General features: G+C 44.3%; 1 protein-coding gene across 1 annotated transcript in view; it reads left to right on the top strand.

The window, feature by feature from the left end:
* LOC117410467 (thyroid adenoma-associated protein homolog) overlaps window positions 1-13755 on the top strand; it is a 178993-nt gene that overhangs the window by 123640 nt on the left and 41598 nt on the right. Inside the window, exon 29 of the mRNA XM_034017036.3 lies at window positions 4653-4821. Coding sequence (XP_033872927.3) covers window positions 4653-4821 — 169 coding nt within the window. The remainder of the gene's footprint in view (window positions 1-4652; window positions 4822-13755) is intronic.

Below are 13755 nucleotides of genomic sequence, written 5' to 3'. Positions count from 1 at the left end.
AAAAAAGGGGACGGCCCTTCATATCCGTATTATCATGGGGCAAGTACAGCATGGAAGTGGAGGCCTTGGTCTCAGTTCAGCTCCTCCTACATGGCACAAAACAGCCCCAGCTCAACGGAGGAAGCTGGTAGTCAACGAGGTGCAAAAGCAGGAGGAGAGGATGAGGTGCGTAAAGGCAGTTTCCCAGGCCAAGCAGGGAGAATGGATGAGATGGGAGAGTGTGGAACAACGCAAGATCGGCTGGTGAGATCTATGGACAATGGAACACAGCAGGATCAGTTTCTTCATCTGGTCAACATAGGATGTTCTCCCACCAATAAAGAACCTTAATCTATGGGTAGGAGAGGATCCGTGGTGTCCTTTAGCATTTCAGCTATCAACACCAAGCAAGGATATCTACATCATATCAAGGAAACGCAGATGGATCACATTAGTTTACAATAAAATAAGCTATGTCTTAGTTGGTGCTTATCTTGGCGAGAGTTGAGTCCAATATCAGCATAAAGTTTTAACACCTACTCTCATGTAATGGAAATGATTACCGTAATGTGTAAAGCATTCTGCTATATGACTGCCTTAGTAAACCCTTATGAGACCGTACTGTGTAAAGCATTCTACTATATGACTGCCTTAGTAAACCCTTATGAGACCGTACTGTGTAAAGCATTCTACTATATGACTGCTAGCACACTAAGGCTGGTGGTCAGCATGTAAGATCTCGGGGAGCCTAGCAATAAAGCAGTATTGGTTTGAAGGGAGTTAACTAGAAGAAATAAGTGTGTCATTCTGTTTGTGCTGTTTACCCCCAAGCCTGTAATGGTAGAGAACCAGGTTAATATTTCATCTAAATGATAACACAAAACGATTTTCTAGAAGTCTCAGACAGCAATCTGTCAAGATAAGTTCTGCATTTTCATTAAGCAATGTGTACAGCATAATAGTATATATTATTTGACTAAGTCAATTAAAAATAGGGATTGCATAATGTGCTGGAACAACTCCGAAACGCAGAGGATGTGAATAGTCTTGCCAGTGTAACTCGGTCAACCACAGCCTTCAACTGGCCAGCATGACGGGACCTGCAGAACTGGGATCATTTGAGAAGATGAAGGAACCAGAAATCGCTGACTGATTGGGTGGAAATGGGTTTGGAGGCGGGGCCTGATTCTTCCTGTCCGTGTACAGGGTTTCTTTTCACAATGCAGCCACTGCTTGATTGTTTTGTTTCCGTGTCCGTTCGTCTCTGGTTTGTCTGTCTGTGAAACCATAGCAGTTTCACCCATTTCAGGTGTAGGTAACAAGCTCAGGTGTGTCTTATTAACTCGTAGTAAAACCAGGAATGGATCACACTGCTTTGCACTAGGAGTCTTGTTTCTATCCGTGGTTTAACAAGCCATTTTACTGATATGAATTAAGGAGATGTGTGTGATGAGATCAGTTTTGACAACGTTCTAGGTGCTGAGAATTTGCTTCCTATTCAAAGGTTTATATTGCGTGTTCCCTGCATTCTTGCAGTTCTGAGCTGAAGCACATCCAGTGCGTAGTTGTGTTTCTGGGAGTGTGGCAAGCAGTTACCAGTGGTATTTCATGGGGGTTTGACCCAATCACAAGGCATGGTGTGACCTGTGAGGTCAGAGTGAGGGGTACAGCAGGTAAATGCTGCACAATCATCATCCTATAGGGCTTTGCAGAGTCTTTTAGCAAATCAGTGTGCTGAAACTAAATCCCTGCTCCTACCCCTGCTTCTCGTTTGGTCTGATTACTCTGTAAAGTGAAGTGATGAGAATCCGATGCAACCCGATACTCAAGCCCAGGGCTTAATCACTACATTGCACAGAACAAATTTAATTTGTGTTGATTGGTTTTTTGTATTGATATATTTCCTGTTCATACAATAAAAGTGTAGATCTAGAGATTACTGCAATTTTATAGGTAAATATAAATGATATTCTCTTTTGAAAGAGACCAAAATGTCTTTGAAGGCGGTCCCAGCTAGGCATATTAGACCCACTGGCCTGGTTCTGCTGATCCAGCCTTTAGCCAGAGTGGTGCTGCTTCAACAGTAACCCTTTGTGGTGCTAAAAAGACACGGGATGCCATCTGTAAAATTTTACAGAAGATCTCGATGACTTGTCAAAAGAATTCGAGGACCTCTGAGAATTATCTGGGATAAAAAGAAATGGGCGGTTTGCACGGGACTAAATTTAACCGATGTGTCGGTAAAAATTCCAAAACCACCTGTTTATGTGGTGATTGAAGTGCTGCATGAACCGATTAAATGGGTGGGATGGTCTGTATTGATTATCTCTGCAGCTATTTTGGGGGGGGGGGGGGGGGGGCATTTGGAAATTGGAGCCCTCTGCAGGACGTTGGGGCACCGGGGCCTGGAGGATAATTGGCAGTAATCAGACTTGATTGACGTCCTCTTGAAGCAATTGAGGATCAGGTATTTGAATATCTTCTGTCAATCCAAAGTGAAGAGAGACTTTTAAAGGCTCCATCCACTGATTACTACCATGTGGTACTGCTTTCAGACTCCCCCTCCTATTTAGTAGAAGGCATGTTAGTAGCCAAGGCATTTGGAAAGCATGTCAGTGTGGGTTGAAGCAAGCCCCTTGCTGGAAGCAAGGCCTGGGTAAGAGCCTGACCTGACACAGGCTGGTGAAATTAGCAGGAAGCTGAAATAAGTGTTGTGCTGTGTGTGTGTGTCGGGTGACCTTTATGGGACCGTGAACACAATCAGAATTATTTTAAAAAAGTTAGCTTTCTATTAAACTGAGTGACTGCATTTCAGAGGTCAAAGTAAGTCAGCCAAAGGGACATTCATTCCAAATGCTATACAGTGACATGCAGATCGTGGGGAACCCTTGAGCCTTCAATGCACATATTCACCCAGACAGTGGTGCAGAGATTGAGGTTAGGGCCAGGACAGACAGTGGTGCAGAGATTGAGGTTAGGGGTTAGGGTTAGGACAGACAGTGGTGCAGAGATTGAGGTTAGGGTTAGGACAGAGAGTGGTGCAGAGATTGAGGTTAGGGTTAGGACAGACAGTGGTGCAGAGACTGAGGTTAGGGGTTAGGGTTTGGACAGGCAATGGGGTAGAGATTGGGAATAGGACAGACAGTGGGGCAGAGATTGAGGTTAGGGTTAGGACAGACAGTGGTGCAGAGATTGAGGTTAGGGTTAGGATAGACAGTGGTGCAGAGATTGAGGTTAGGGGTTAAGGTTTGTTCAGACAGTGGGGCAGAAATTGGGGTTAGGACAGACATTGGGGCAGAGATTGAGGTTAGGGTTAGGACAGACAGTGGGGCAGAGATTGAGGTTAGGGGTTAGGGTTAGGACAGACAGTGGTGCAGAGATTGAGGTTAGGGGTTAGGACAGGCAGTGACTTTTTCACCCAGACAGTGGTGCAGAGGGGTAATGATCATGTTCACGACAAGGGGACAGTCAGGTCATTTACAGTCGTTAAAATGACGAAATGAAGACCATAATCAAACTACATGCATATGCCTGGGAATGTGATGCACTGCCCGCACACTTTCCTTTTCCAATTGCACATGTGCTGTACCCTCTCTACCTCGCTCCTGCATTCTTGATCCTGTATACTTTGCAAAGTTGATTGGTCCACATGCAAAGTTACTGATGAAGTCTGACTGTTTTTAGATTTTGATGTCTCGCACGTCTTGTAGAATAAGTTTGTATTCGTGTCGTGACGGGCAACGGAACTTGGCATTAGAAAACAAGCACTTGACAGAGGGGTTTATTCCCCCCCTCCCCCCCTTTTTGAATCCTTTTCTCTCCCATCTTCCTCTTCCATCTTCATCTTCCTCTAGTCGAGCAGGTTTGGGATGCTTCATGGTTTGGCTCCTGTCCTGCTTTCCATTCTCTCCACTCAGTAGTGCCAGAAGCTTGTTCCTGGCAGTGGTCACAGAGAGAAAATTCGGCACATTCCTGAGTTCCTCAGAGCTGTCTTAGACTGCCGAACTGATATTAAACATATGTCCAGGCTTCAGGGCAGTTATGTTGGTAAGCAGCAGTTTGCTGTATCTTGACATGAAAGCGGAATGAATGCTGTCTGTTTTCAGCTGAGTTCATGTTTCAGACACTTGGCAATGACTGTGTGTTGAAGTACCTGAGGAGCCTTTGGGTTATTCTAGGAACCTGCCTGGGAAGGGCCTGACCTCATTTTAATTGCCCATTGCTGCTTCCAAGACCTGATGGATTGAAATTTAGAAAAGATTTCACATCTTTGCCTCGCCTTACAGTGCAATACAATACAGCACAAATCCCACTCTGAGCCCTTTGTGCAGAGCGTTCCAGTGCACCGGGCAATCACAAAAGCACAAATTAAGTACAGGCAAGGTCAATCAAATAACAACAATGAAGTTTAGTTTAGCAGCTATCCTCAACATTCTTCAATGGCACAAAGTTCCAAAGGTGGGTCGCATAGCACAGGGGTCTAGAAAGAGCAGGAGATTGTGATGCCTTACTGGTGCAAATGAGCCCTCAGGCTGCTGCTTTCTAACTGAGCCTTGTTGGCAGAAAGTCTGTAACATACGTGCACATAACCTTGCATGTAAAGTAGCAGTCTCCTTCTCTGAGACTCCTTCCAGATTGTGAAAGCTGACCCCTGTGCTCCTCTGCTGTTTCAGGTGTGGTCGCTCCCCGGTGTGGAGGTCCCGAGAGATGGCGGCTCGAGCCCTGGTCCCCTTCGTCATGGTGAACCAGCTCCCCTCCACCGCGCTGGCCCTGCTGCGGGAGCTTCCAGACAGAGCCGAGGCCACTGTCCGGCACAACCACGTCCACGGGACCCTGCTGCAGGTTAATGGTTAACAGTTAATAGGTTTCAGGTGCCATATTTCATGCATGCTTGTTTTTACATGTTACCTCTTGTATGATGTTTGCCATCATGGTTGTGAATTGTGTTTCTCCAGTTTAACTCTGTTTTCTCTGCAGTGCGAGCGGTCTCCAGGTTGCATCCACTCCCTCATTTCGAGACCAATCATGTGCAGTACCGTAGCATTGAGGGTTTGAGAGTTTAATGCATCCAGGGATGACACTGCCCTAAAACATCATTGCTCCACTGTACACAGTGATACACAGTGGAGTTACTAATGTTACACTGTTTAAATCCTTGTTATGATTTGACCATGATTCGAAGATGGCTTTTTGAATTGTAGCATCAGTACAACACTGTCCTTGCGTGGATCATATTAACTGGATCCTTGAGGTCTCCCCATAAGAACACAGTCACAGATTACAGATGAGATGATGGTGGTTGAACATTTCTAAAGCCCATCTTCAGTGATGGTCCATTGCTGTCTGCTGTTCCCTTGAATGTGTGTAAGAGTCCCCCAGTTCTAGTGTTGCCTTCCTTCAGCATGTGTTCATTGCATCCTTTCTGAGAACAGGACTTTGAGCATTCAGGACGTTACTCGTTTGCTGCTGTGAACAGTTATTTTAATCACGCAATTTGAGTGTTAGTTAATTGTTTAATCAGTTTGTGAGTTTAATTCAGTGTGTGAGATGGCCCCTCAGTGTGTTTCTTCTTCATGACACAATCAGTATGCGTGGCCGTTACAGTTTACTTTACTGCAGTTACATCTTTGCAAATATTTGTAAACATCGGAACCTTACAAGACTTGGCTTGCTCAAATGAATGGCCCACAAGAGCTAGTTCATTCTTGCTGTACTCTGTTATACAGATATGCTGAACAGCATATACGTTTGTAAAAGTTGAGTGAAAGCCTGTGTTGGATCTTTCAGTTTTTGGCACTCCCTGGAGAATGAGCACAAGAGCATTGAGTGGTGATGGAGAAGCAGCCCATGTGCTGATTAAGAAAAAGAAAGAACAAAATCCAGTGCCTGTTTTTTTTGTGCATTTTTTGTATTTTTTATTATGAAATAATCGATCATTCCCAGAAAGACAGCACCCCTGAATTTCTAGTGCACTTTGTTATTTTTTTATGCCCCCGGTGATAGATTGAGCTGGAAAACATGATCAGGTAAGCCAGCTTCAGCTGTACCTAGAAGAGGAAGTGAAATCCATCCGTCAGCGAGTCCTTCCCAGTAACCTTGGAGGGGCTGAAGTGAGGCTGGATGAAGCTGGCTGTGAACCCTTTATCTCAGGAATGGTCTCTTTCCAGAACCCCCCCTGCGGAGTGTTCTGCGGAGCATCTTTATGTGTTTAGTGTTTGTATTAATAATGGCTTCTAAAAATGCACAGCATGTAAATATAATCATATCAAACAATGTATGGGTTAAGTACATCCAATTTAATATAACAAGCATTTTTATCAGCAAAATCTTTAGAAACTGCCGTACAAAAACATCACCTCACATGAGACTTCTTATTGGGCCTCATTTTCAAAGCCTCAACTCCAGTCTTTAATTTACTCCTGCTGTTTGAATGAGACAAAACATCTGTTAATTAACAAAATTAGAACCAAACAACTAAGTTCTATATTTCAGGTCACTTGAGCAGTCTGTTTGTGATAATTCTGATGACGATGTCGCTGCAGAATATGAATCTGTGGAAGACTGCAAATTCCACGATTTCCAAGGAATTCTGTTATGTGCAGATTCGGACTGCCTCTGCTCATAAAGAACAATGTATTGCACAATCCCATTGCTACAGCCAGTAATTTTGCAACATGGTAAGCTTCGGGCCACTGTTCCCATGGCTTGTGAGCCCCACCCTGGGGTTGCTGCAGGCCAGAACAGAGACGTCTTAAGTTCTTTGTTCATTGTGTGGCTCAGACTGGTCTCTTGGGGTTTAACAAATGACATGCACTGGTAATTCTGAGAAGCTATTTGATCCAGCCTGAACTGCTCATTGTGCTCATTCCCTGTAATTGCAATCCTGGCCAGGCATTGATTAGCTGTTCAGTGGAACGCATGTTTCAGGGTATGCTGATGGGTACGTTGCTCGTTTTGGACCAGGATTGACTCACTACGGTTTCTACTCAGTGTGACCTGGAACTATTGACACATCATCGCTGAACATGTTGGTTCTGTGCTTCTAGTAGTACCAATTTGGATGAAAATATCCTCTTTAGCTGCCACCAATGCATAACATTAATGAAAGGTGGGAGCCATTTCAGCACTGACCGATCTTGAAGTCGAGAAAGCACGAGAAGCTTTCTGATCAAACTCTTGAGGTTCAGCTTCATTGTGCTGCCTGAGCTGGAAAAAATTATCAAAACCAAAGCATGCAAAAGATCACACTGAACTTGAAGCTTTTGTGCTTTTTTATGCCACAGTGTTTCACATTTGTCTACTTGACCCAAGATGTTTCTTTCAATTTTAATAAAAAGTTCATTCCACCCCCCCAGCTATCCACTGATTTGTGGGGTGATTTGTATTGCACAAAAATGTCACAAAATACGTAGCAGCTTTTAGGACTTCCTTTTCCTCTAAGTTTTAATTTAAGTATAGTTTGTCCTTTCTTAAAGTTGAAAATGCTGATCCGTTTGCATTCTGTTTGATGAAGGTTTTTTTTATTTATTTTTTATTGCTACCTTAATGTATTGGTCACCACTGGCTTAAAGCGAGATAATCCCAATTGGTCAAAAGGGTTTTACTTTATTGTATTTGTATTCACTTTATTGCTGATGGATCGCAGAGCCCATTGAGATCCACCGAAACTCATCTCAGTACTTGGTGTATTGACTACCAGTGGCCAAAGGAACAGGAACTGCACTTAAAAGAACACCTACTTGGCAGCAATAGCGATGAGTTTACAATGGACACTGCACTGTTTTGTAAAAAAGCAACTTGTTATCGCGAGTGTCTTGAGGGATACTGATTGGTTTTTAAATCTTTCCAAAACCGCCGTCATATCATTGAATTGATTTGTATTCTGATTTCCTCGAGTGCACCTCATCGCTACAAAATGGCATGTAAACAAAATGACTGTTTCTCTTGCTACACGAAGTTGCAAAACCTGAATCAGACACAAGTCGCCAAGCAATTTGGTGTTTCCCGTTCTGGTGAGTTGCTTCACCATTCTGTTAAATAATGTGCATGTCTTGTATAGTGCTGCTGCATTTTTAACATGTGTGTAGGGGTGCTGCATTAATCTAGTTTGACAGTTAGTTTATTAACATTAAGTTTAACCATAAGTATCACCTATTATTTTTGCCTCTGCCATGATAGCCTGAAACACACCCGCCAGCTAATTTCATAGTACATAGCAATTTAAGCTTTTAGACGTGTTGTGTTGTGTTGTGTTGTTTTAGTTTTATTAACGTTAGTTAATGTCTGTTACTTTATTATAGTTTATTAACATACACTTGCCTGTTGTTTTGCTTTTACTCATTCAGTTTGTTTATTATTTATTATTATTTATTTCTTAGCTGACGCTCTTATCCAGGGCGACTTACAATTGTTACAAGATACCATATTATTTGTACATACAATTACCCATTTATACAGTTGGGTTTTTACTGGAGCAATTTAGGTAAAGTACCTTGCTCAAGGGTACAGCAGCTGTGTCCCCACCAGGGATTGAACCCACAACCCTCCGGTCAAGAGTCCAGAGCCCTAACCACTACTCCACACTGCTGCCCAACATGTTTCATATGTTGATGCATGCGCATCATGACAAGTAATAGGAGGCTGTGTGGTCCAGTGGTTAAAGAAAAGGGCTTGTAACCAGGAGGTACCCGGTTCAAATCCCACCTCAGCCACTGACTCATTGTGTGACCCTGAGCAAGTTACTTAACCTCCTTGTGCTCCGTCTTTCGGGTAAGACGTAATTGTAAGTGACTCTGCAGCTGATGCATAGGTCACACACCTTAGTCTCTGTAAGTCACCTTGGATAAAGGCATCTGCTAAATAAACAAATAATAATAATAATAATAATAATACATATGGATGTATGGATGGATTCATATTGTGTCTCATGGCTAACTCTGTCTCAGAGAACACTTTGCTTGCTTCCCGAGGGGTGTTCTCTTAGCCGGAGACTGAGTGCCTTTTTCGTGTGTGTAGCTGATTTGAGGACATTTCATTTTTAGTTAAATTGGTCTAATTTTGGATTATTTATATCAGTATCAAATGGTGCGTTGTGTGCAAATAGGACAGCAACCGCTAATGAAGCTGCCATTTGAACAATGTAATTTATACAAGATGTACTTTTAGTCCATGAAAAACATTTTGTGATATCCTTGTGTCAATCTCTCGGCAAAACTGGAGTTTGTAGGTTGGATGTTTTCAGTTTAGCTTTAGTTTAAAGAGGCCAAGCTCTCAGAATTGATTGATAGTTTAGAAAAGCAGTGGTCTGGCCAGCCTCTTGAGGGTTTCCATAGACTGCAAGGAGTTCATTAAGATGTATTTCCTGTGCACTGGTCCTGGAGAAAGGCCTAGGACGGACTCTGTGTTCAGACGGATGCAAGCACAGGGAAAATCTCGCTCGCACACCGTCAGGGGGGTTGGGTGCGGGATGTTTATTACATTCACTGTTGACATTACTACTCTGTGGCTATGGAAAGGGCTGAAGGCCGATTCATCCCTCAGTTCCTGTGGTGCAATAAGAGCCGATAGCAGCCATCTTTTCAATTAGGCCAGAGAAAATAAATCACACATTGCTTGCTCTCTCTCTCTCGCTCGCTCTCTCTCTCGCTCTCTCTCTTGCTCTCTCTCTCTCGCTCTCGCTCTCTCTCTCGCTCGCTCGCTCTCTCTCTCTCTCTCTCTCTCTCTCTTGCTCTCTCTCTCTCGCTCGCTCTCTCTATCTTTCGCTCTCTCCATTTATTCTAAACTCTGTTTCAACTGCTCCCTTTTAACCTGGATACATGCCCCTGAGGTGTGGCATCCGAATTAGGAATGTGTTGTTTCAAATGAAATACCCAATGAAATATTTTCCACTTTTTAGTTTATAAGGAGCATGTTGTTGCACACCTCGCCTCTCCTCTCCTCTCAATGCTTGTGGAGAGTTGGCTCCAGTTTGAAGACAGGTTTGGTTTCTTTCTTGTCAAAGCCCCATCATGTGGGTTAAATTCTTTCAGATGTTTCGTGTTGCAACACATGAGAAAGGAGGCCTTCTCTTTGGTCCTGGGAAGGTGTGGAGGGGAGAGAACACAGCTCCAGCTGGAGAGAGAGAGCGAGACCTTATTGCCTTGTTGCTGGTTTCCTTAATTGCTTTGCAAAGCTCATTTAGTAAATGCCAGCTGGTTTCAATGGCAGGGGTGCACAGAGGTTCCCAGTGTTCACAGTCCTGCGCGGCACTCTCTTAAGAGAATCCAGAGGCTGTGTTATTGAAGAGGGAGGCAGCCCTGTCACCTGTACTGACTGCGCAGCCCAGGAGAGCATGCTGTGTTATTGCAGAGAGGCAGCCCTGTCTCATGCTCACTGTGAAGCCCAGGAGAGCATGCTGTGTTATTGAAGAGGGAGGCAGCCCTGTCACCTGTACTGACTGCGCAGCCCAGGAGAGCATGCTGTGTTATTGCAGAGAGGCAGCCCTGTCACCTGTACTGACTGCGCAGCCCAGGAGAGCATGCTGTGTTATTGCAGAGAGGCAGCCCTGTCACATGCTCACTGTGAAGCCCAGGAGAGCATGCTGTGTTATTGCAGAGAGGCAGCCCTGTCACATGCTCACTGTGCAGCCCAGGAGAGCATGCTGTGTTATTGAAGAGAGGCAGCCCTGTCACGTGCTCACTGTGAAGCCCAGGAGAGCATGCTGTGTTATTGCAGAGAGGCAGCCCTGTCACCTGTGCTCACTGCGCAGCCCAGGAGAGCAGGCTGTGTTATTGAAGAGGGAGGCAGCCCGGTCACCTGTGCTCACTGTGCAGCCCAGGAGAGCAGGAAAGCAAAAGAAAACAAGCCGCTCCAACAGGTGATGCAAACCCCAGCCAGCCAGCCTAGAAAATAGAAAGATAGATTTATTAGCATCCCAGTTTCACTCCTTACTCCGGCCCTGCGAATGCTCACACCAATTCCTGTTTGTGCACACATTTCATGCCAAAATATTATTAAATTCAATTCAATGGAAGTTATTGCGTCTCCAGCCCCAGTGCTGCTTGTTGCCCTGTATTTACTCCAAGGCAGTAGCGGTGGTGTTTACTGGCGAGCGGTCTGTGGTATCTGACATCGCACAGTGCCGGGGGAGGAAAGGGGGGAATTGGGAAGTCTTGTTCTGCAATTAGGCCGTGCTAAGAACATGCTGCACTCTTGTGCAGTCGTTCCTAGACTGCTCTGCACATTTAATCAGCACATTTAATTTAATCAGCACTAGCTCATCTTGCAATTTGGCTAGCGTGGTAATTGGAGAAAAGGAAGACATGTAATTGTGAAACTGAAAGGGATAGCGCTGGCATTCCTGGAGACTGGATTTAAAGAGCACCTCTGTCCGGTCCATGGGCCACCCACCCAGTTCTGGGGTGAGTGTAGATAGAGATGCCCCTTTGTGGCATTAAGGCGTGGCACCCACACCCAAACCGTGAGGAGCCTCCACAGCCCTGCCTAGGCAGGGGAATTAATGATGCCGATTGCTACAGATTACATAATGCAGGTATTTTAAACATAATTTGAACCTGGGGGTGTGAGCAGAACTTTGGGTCAACTCATTCAAACTGACTGGACATAGACGGGGCTCGACTGACAGTCTTCTCTTAACATCTCGTAACGACATATTAAATATGCTTAGCTTGAATGTTGCTCTATTGTCATGCCCCAAGCTCTGGCTTGCTGTGTGGGTCAGGTTATGTTTACCAGAATATAGAGTCCTGTTTGTAAACCTCGGCGTGGTACTTGCATATGAAAAGCAATAAAAGAACATACTACAGTACACTGGGCTTTCATGTTGAACATTGCCCAGAATATGTTGTGTGGTGATTGCACATTGCATCCTGAATTTGTCCCGTAACGCCTAATTTTCAGTTTATCTATGACTGATTGATTCATGTTCTTGATAGTAGCTGAAATCTGGTTTTGCAGCTTGGGTAGGACAGATCACAGGGACCTTGAGTGATTGAGTTTGTTTTTCCCATTCAGATCATAACCAGTGTTCCCCCGACCCCCAGCTCTTCCTGCTAGGCTACACCGGTGGTTCAGAATAAATCATTCTGATAGAATTGCTTGGTCTGTCTTTAAACTATAGTGTGCTTTACACATGGTGCTCTTTTAAAAACACACACATACACATTCACCCGGATTATACTGCGTTTCAGAAATAGATTAAAAGTCTTGTTATAAAGGCACAGAAATAAAGCAGCTCTCCTTGTTTCTGTACGTTGGAGGCTTTATGTCTTTTATATAACGCGGAAAGAGAACAATAATTAAAAGTGATGATATGCAGTAACTGAAATTACAGATGTGATTCGTGGATGTTTTTCAGTTTATAGTTTCAGTTATAGTGGGGAGGGGGGTACTGAATCCCTCGTTGCTTCCCTCATCTGGATGCACTTCGCTTTTTAATCAAGGCCCTGAGTGATATCTCGGCTGGATCTGCAGACACTATACGACTTGCAGAGAGAGAGAGAGAAGGGGGGCATCCCTGGGGGACTGTCTGAACTCTGTGCAACCCGCAGGGTCCCTCCAGTCTTCAGTGTGTTTTAATAAAAGGGCTGCATTCAACAATCTTCATAAATAACCTCCTGGCAGCCTGGCACGCCCACAGCTGTTTCTTAAATTCCAGCTCTTCAATAACTCCTGGGCCTGCTTTGTCATTCTTGCGGCGCTGCTGGTACAGGGATGCACAGAAGAGACTGAGACTGAGGGCCGCCTTGAGTGTGCAGCACCACAAATCCACTCTTTGCTTCACTGCATATTCCCTGGACTCTCTCTCTCTCTCTCTCTCGCTCTCGCCCTCACCCTCACCTGTTTTTCCTCAAATGCAGGTGTTGGTGTGGGGTTCTGGGGTACTCAACCCCACACATGTCTCTAAACACCTCAGTGGTGTAAAATGTAACCACTGTGCCGCTTCTAGTAGGGGCATCTCTAGTAAAACAGTTCAGGGGATTTAGAATCAAAACCTCAGCAAATGGACACTTCTCATGCAATAGCTCTAAAGTGAAGCCACCCGCTTTATTAAAAATCCTAAAAGGCTGGTCAAATACAGCACATCAGCCCACTAGAAAACAGCATCTAGGATTAGACTGCAAGGAGTGTGGAGGTCTGGAGCTACGAGTGGTCCTTGGGAATTGTGTGACGCACATCATAACAAAACTCCAGAGAGTTCGGCTGGCATTCTGACACAGCCGCCCATCTCTGCTCAGTACAGGTCTCGGAATGAAATAAAAGGAACAGAATTGAAGTCTTTGAAATTACAACAGTGTTCAAAGGCATGTTTGGACGGTTAAGTTAAAGTACTGAATCTAAATGTGTGTGGACAGGTGTGTGTGATTTGATATGCATCAAGATGGGATTGTAGATCATTTAAGATATGGTGGTGATGTTTTGCATGGTTGTGTGCGTATATTAAATAGATATGTTTCTGTGGGTTGTGTATATTTAACGAAGATAGTTGTGTGCATATTGGCACCTGGATAAAATAAAGTTAAAATGTTGTACAGCAATAGTCATTGTTTGTAGATTGTATTCAGTGGCAGATGTGTGCATTTGTATTACATCAGGTTACAGGGCTGCATGTGTTTGTGTGTCAAACTTATGGTGCACAAATCTGAGTAAATACAGCTATAGCTTATTTTACCAAGAAAAAAAAAACCTCAATTGAGACATGACTCATTTACAAGACGTTGGGTGTGATTTGATCATTGGCTAGTAAAGTAAGCAAGCTGTGGAGAGATGGTGGATCTG

The sequence above is a fragment of the Acipenser ruthenus genome, chromosome 6, assembly GCF_902713425.1.
Source record: "Acipenser ruthenus chromosome 6, fAciRut3.2 maternal haplotype, whole genome shotgun sequence".
NCBI classification, from domain to species: domain Eukaryota; kingdom Metazoa; phylum Chordata; class Actinopteri; order Acipenseriformes; family Acipenseridae; genus Acipenser; species Acipenser ruthenus.
Note: the sequence above shows the minus strand (reverse complement) of the source record. Positions and strands in the feature narration are given on the sequence as shown.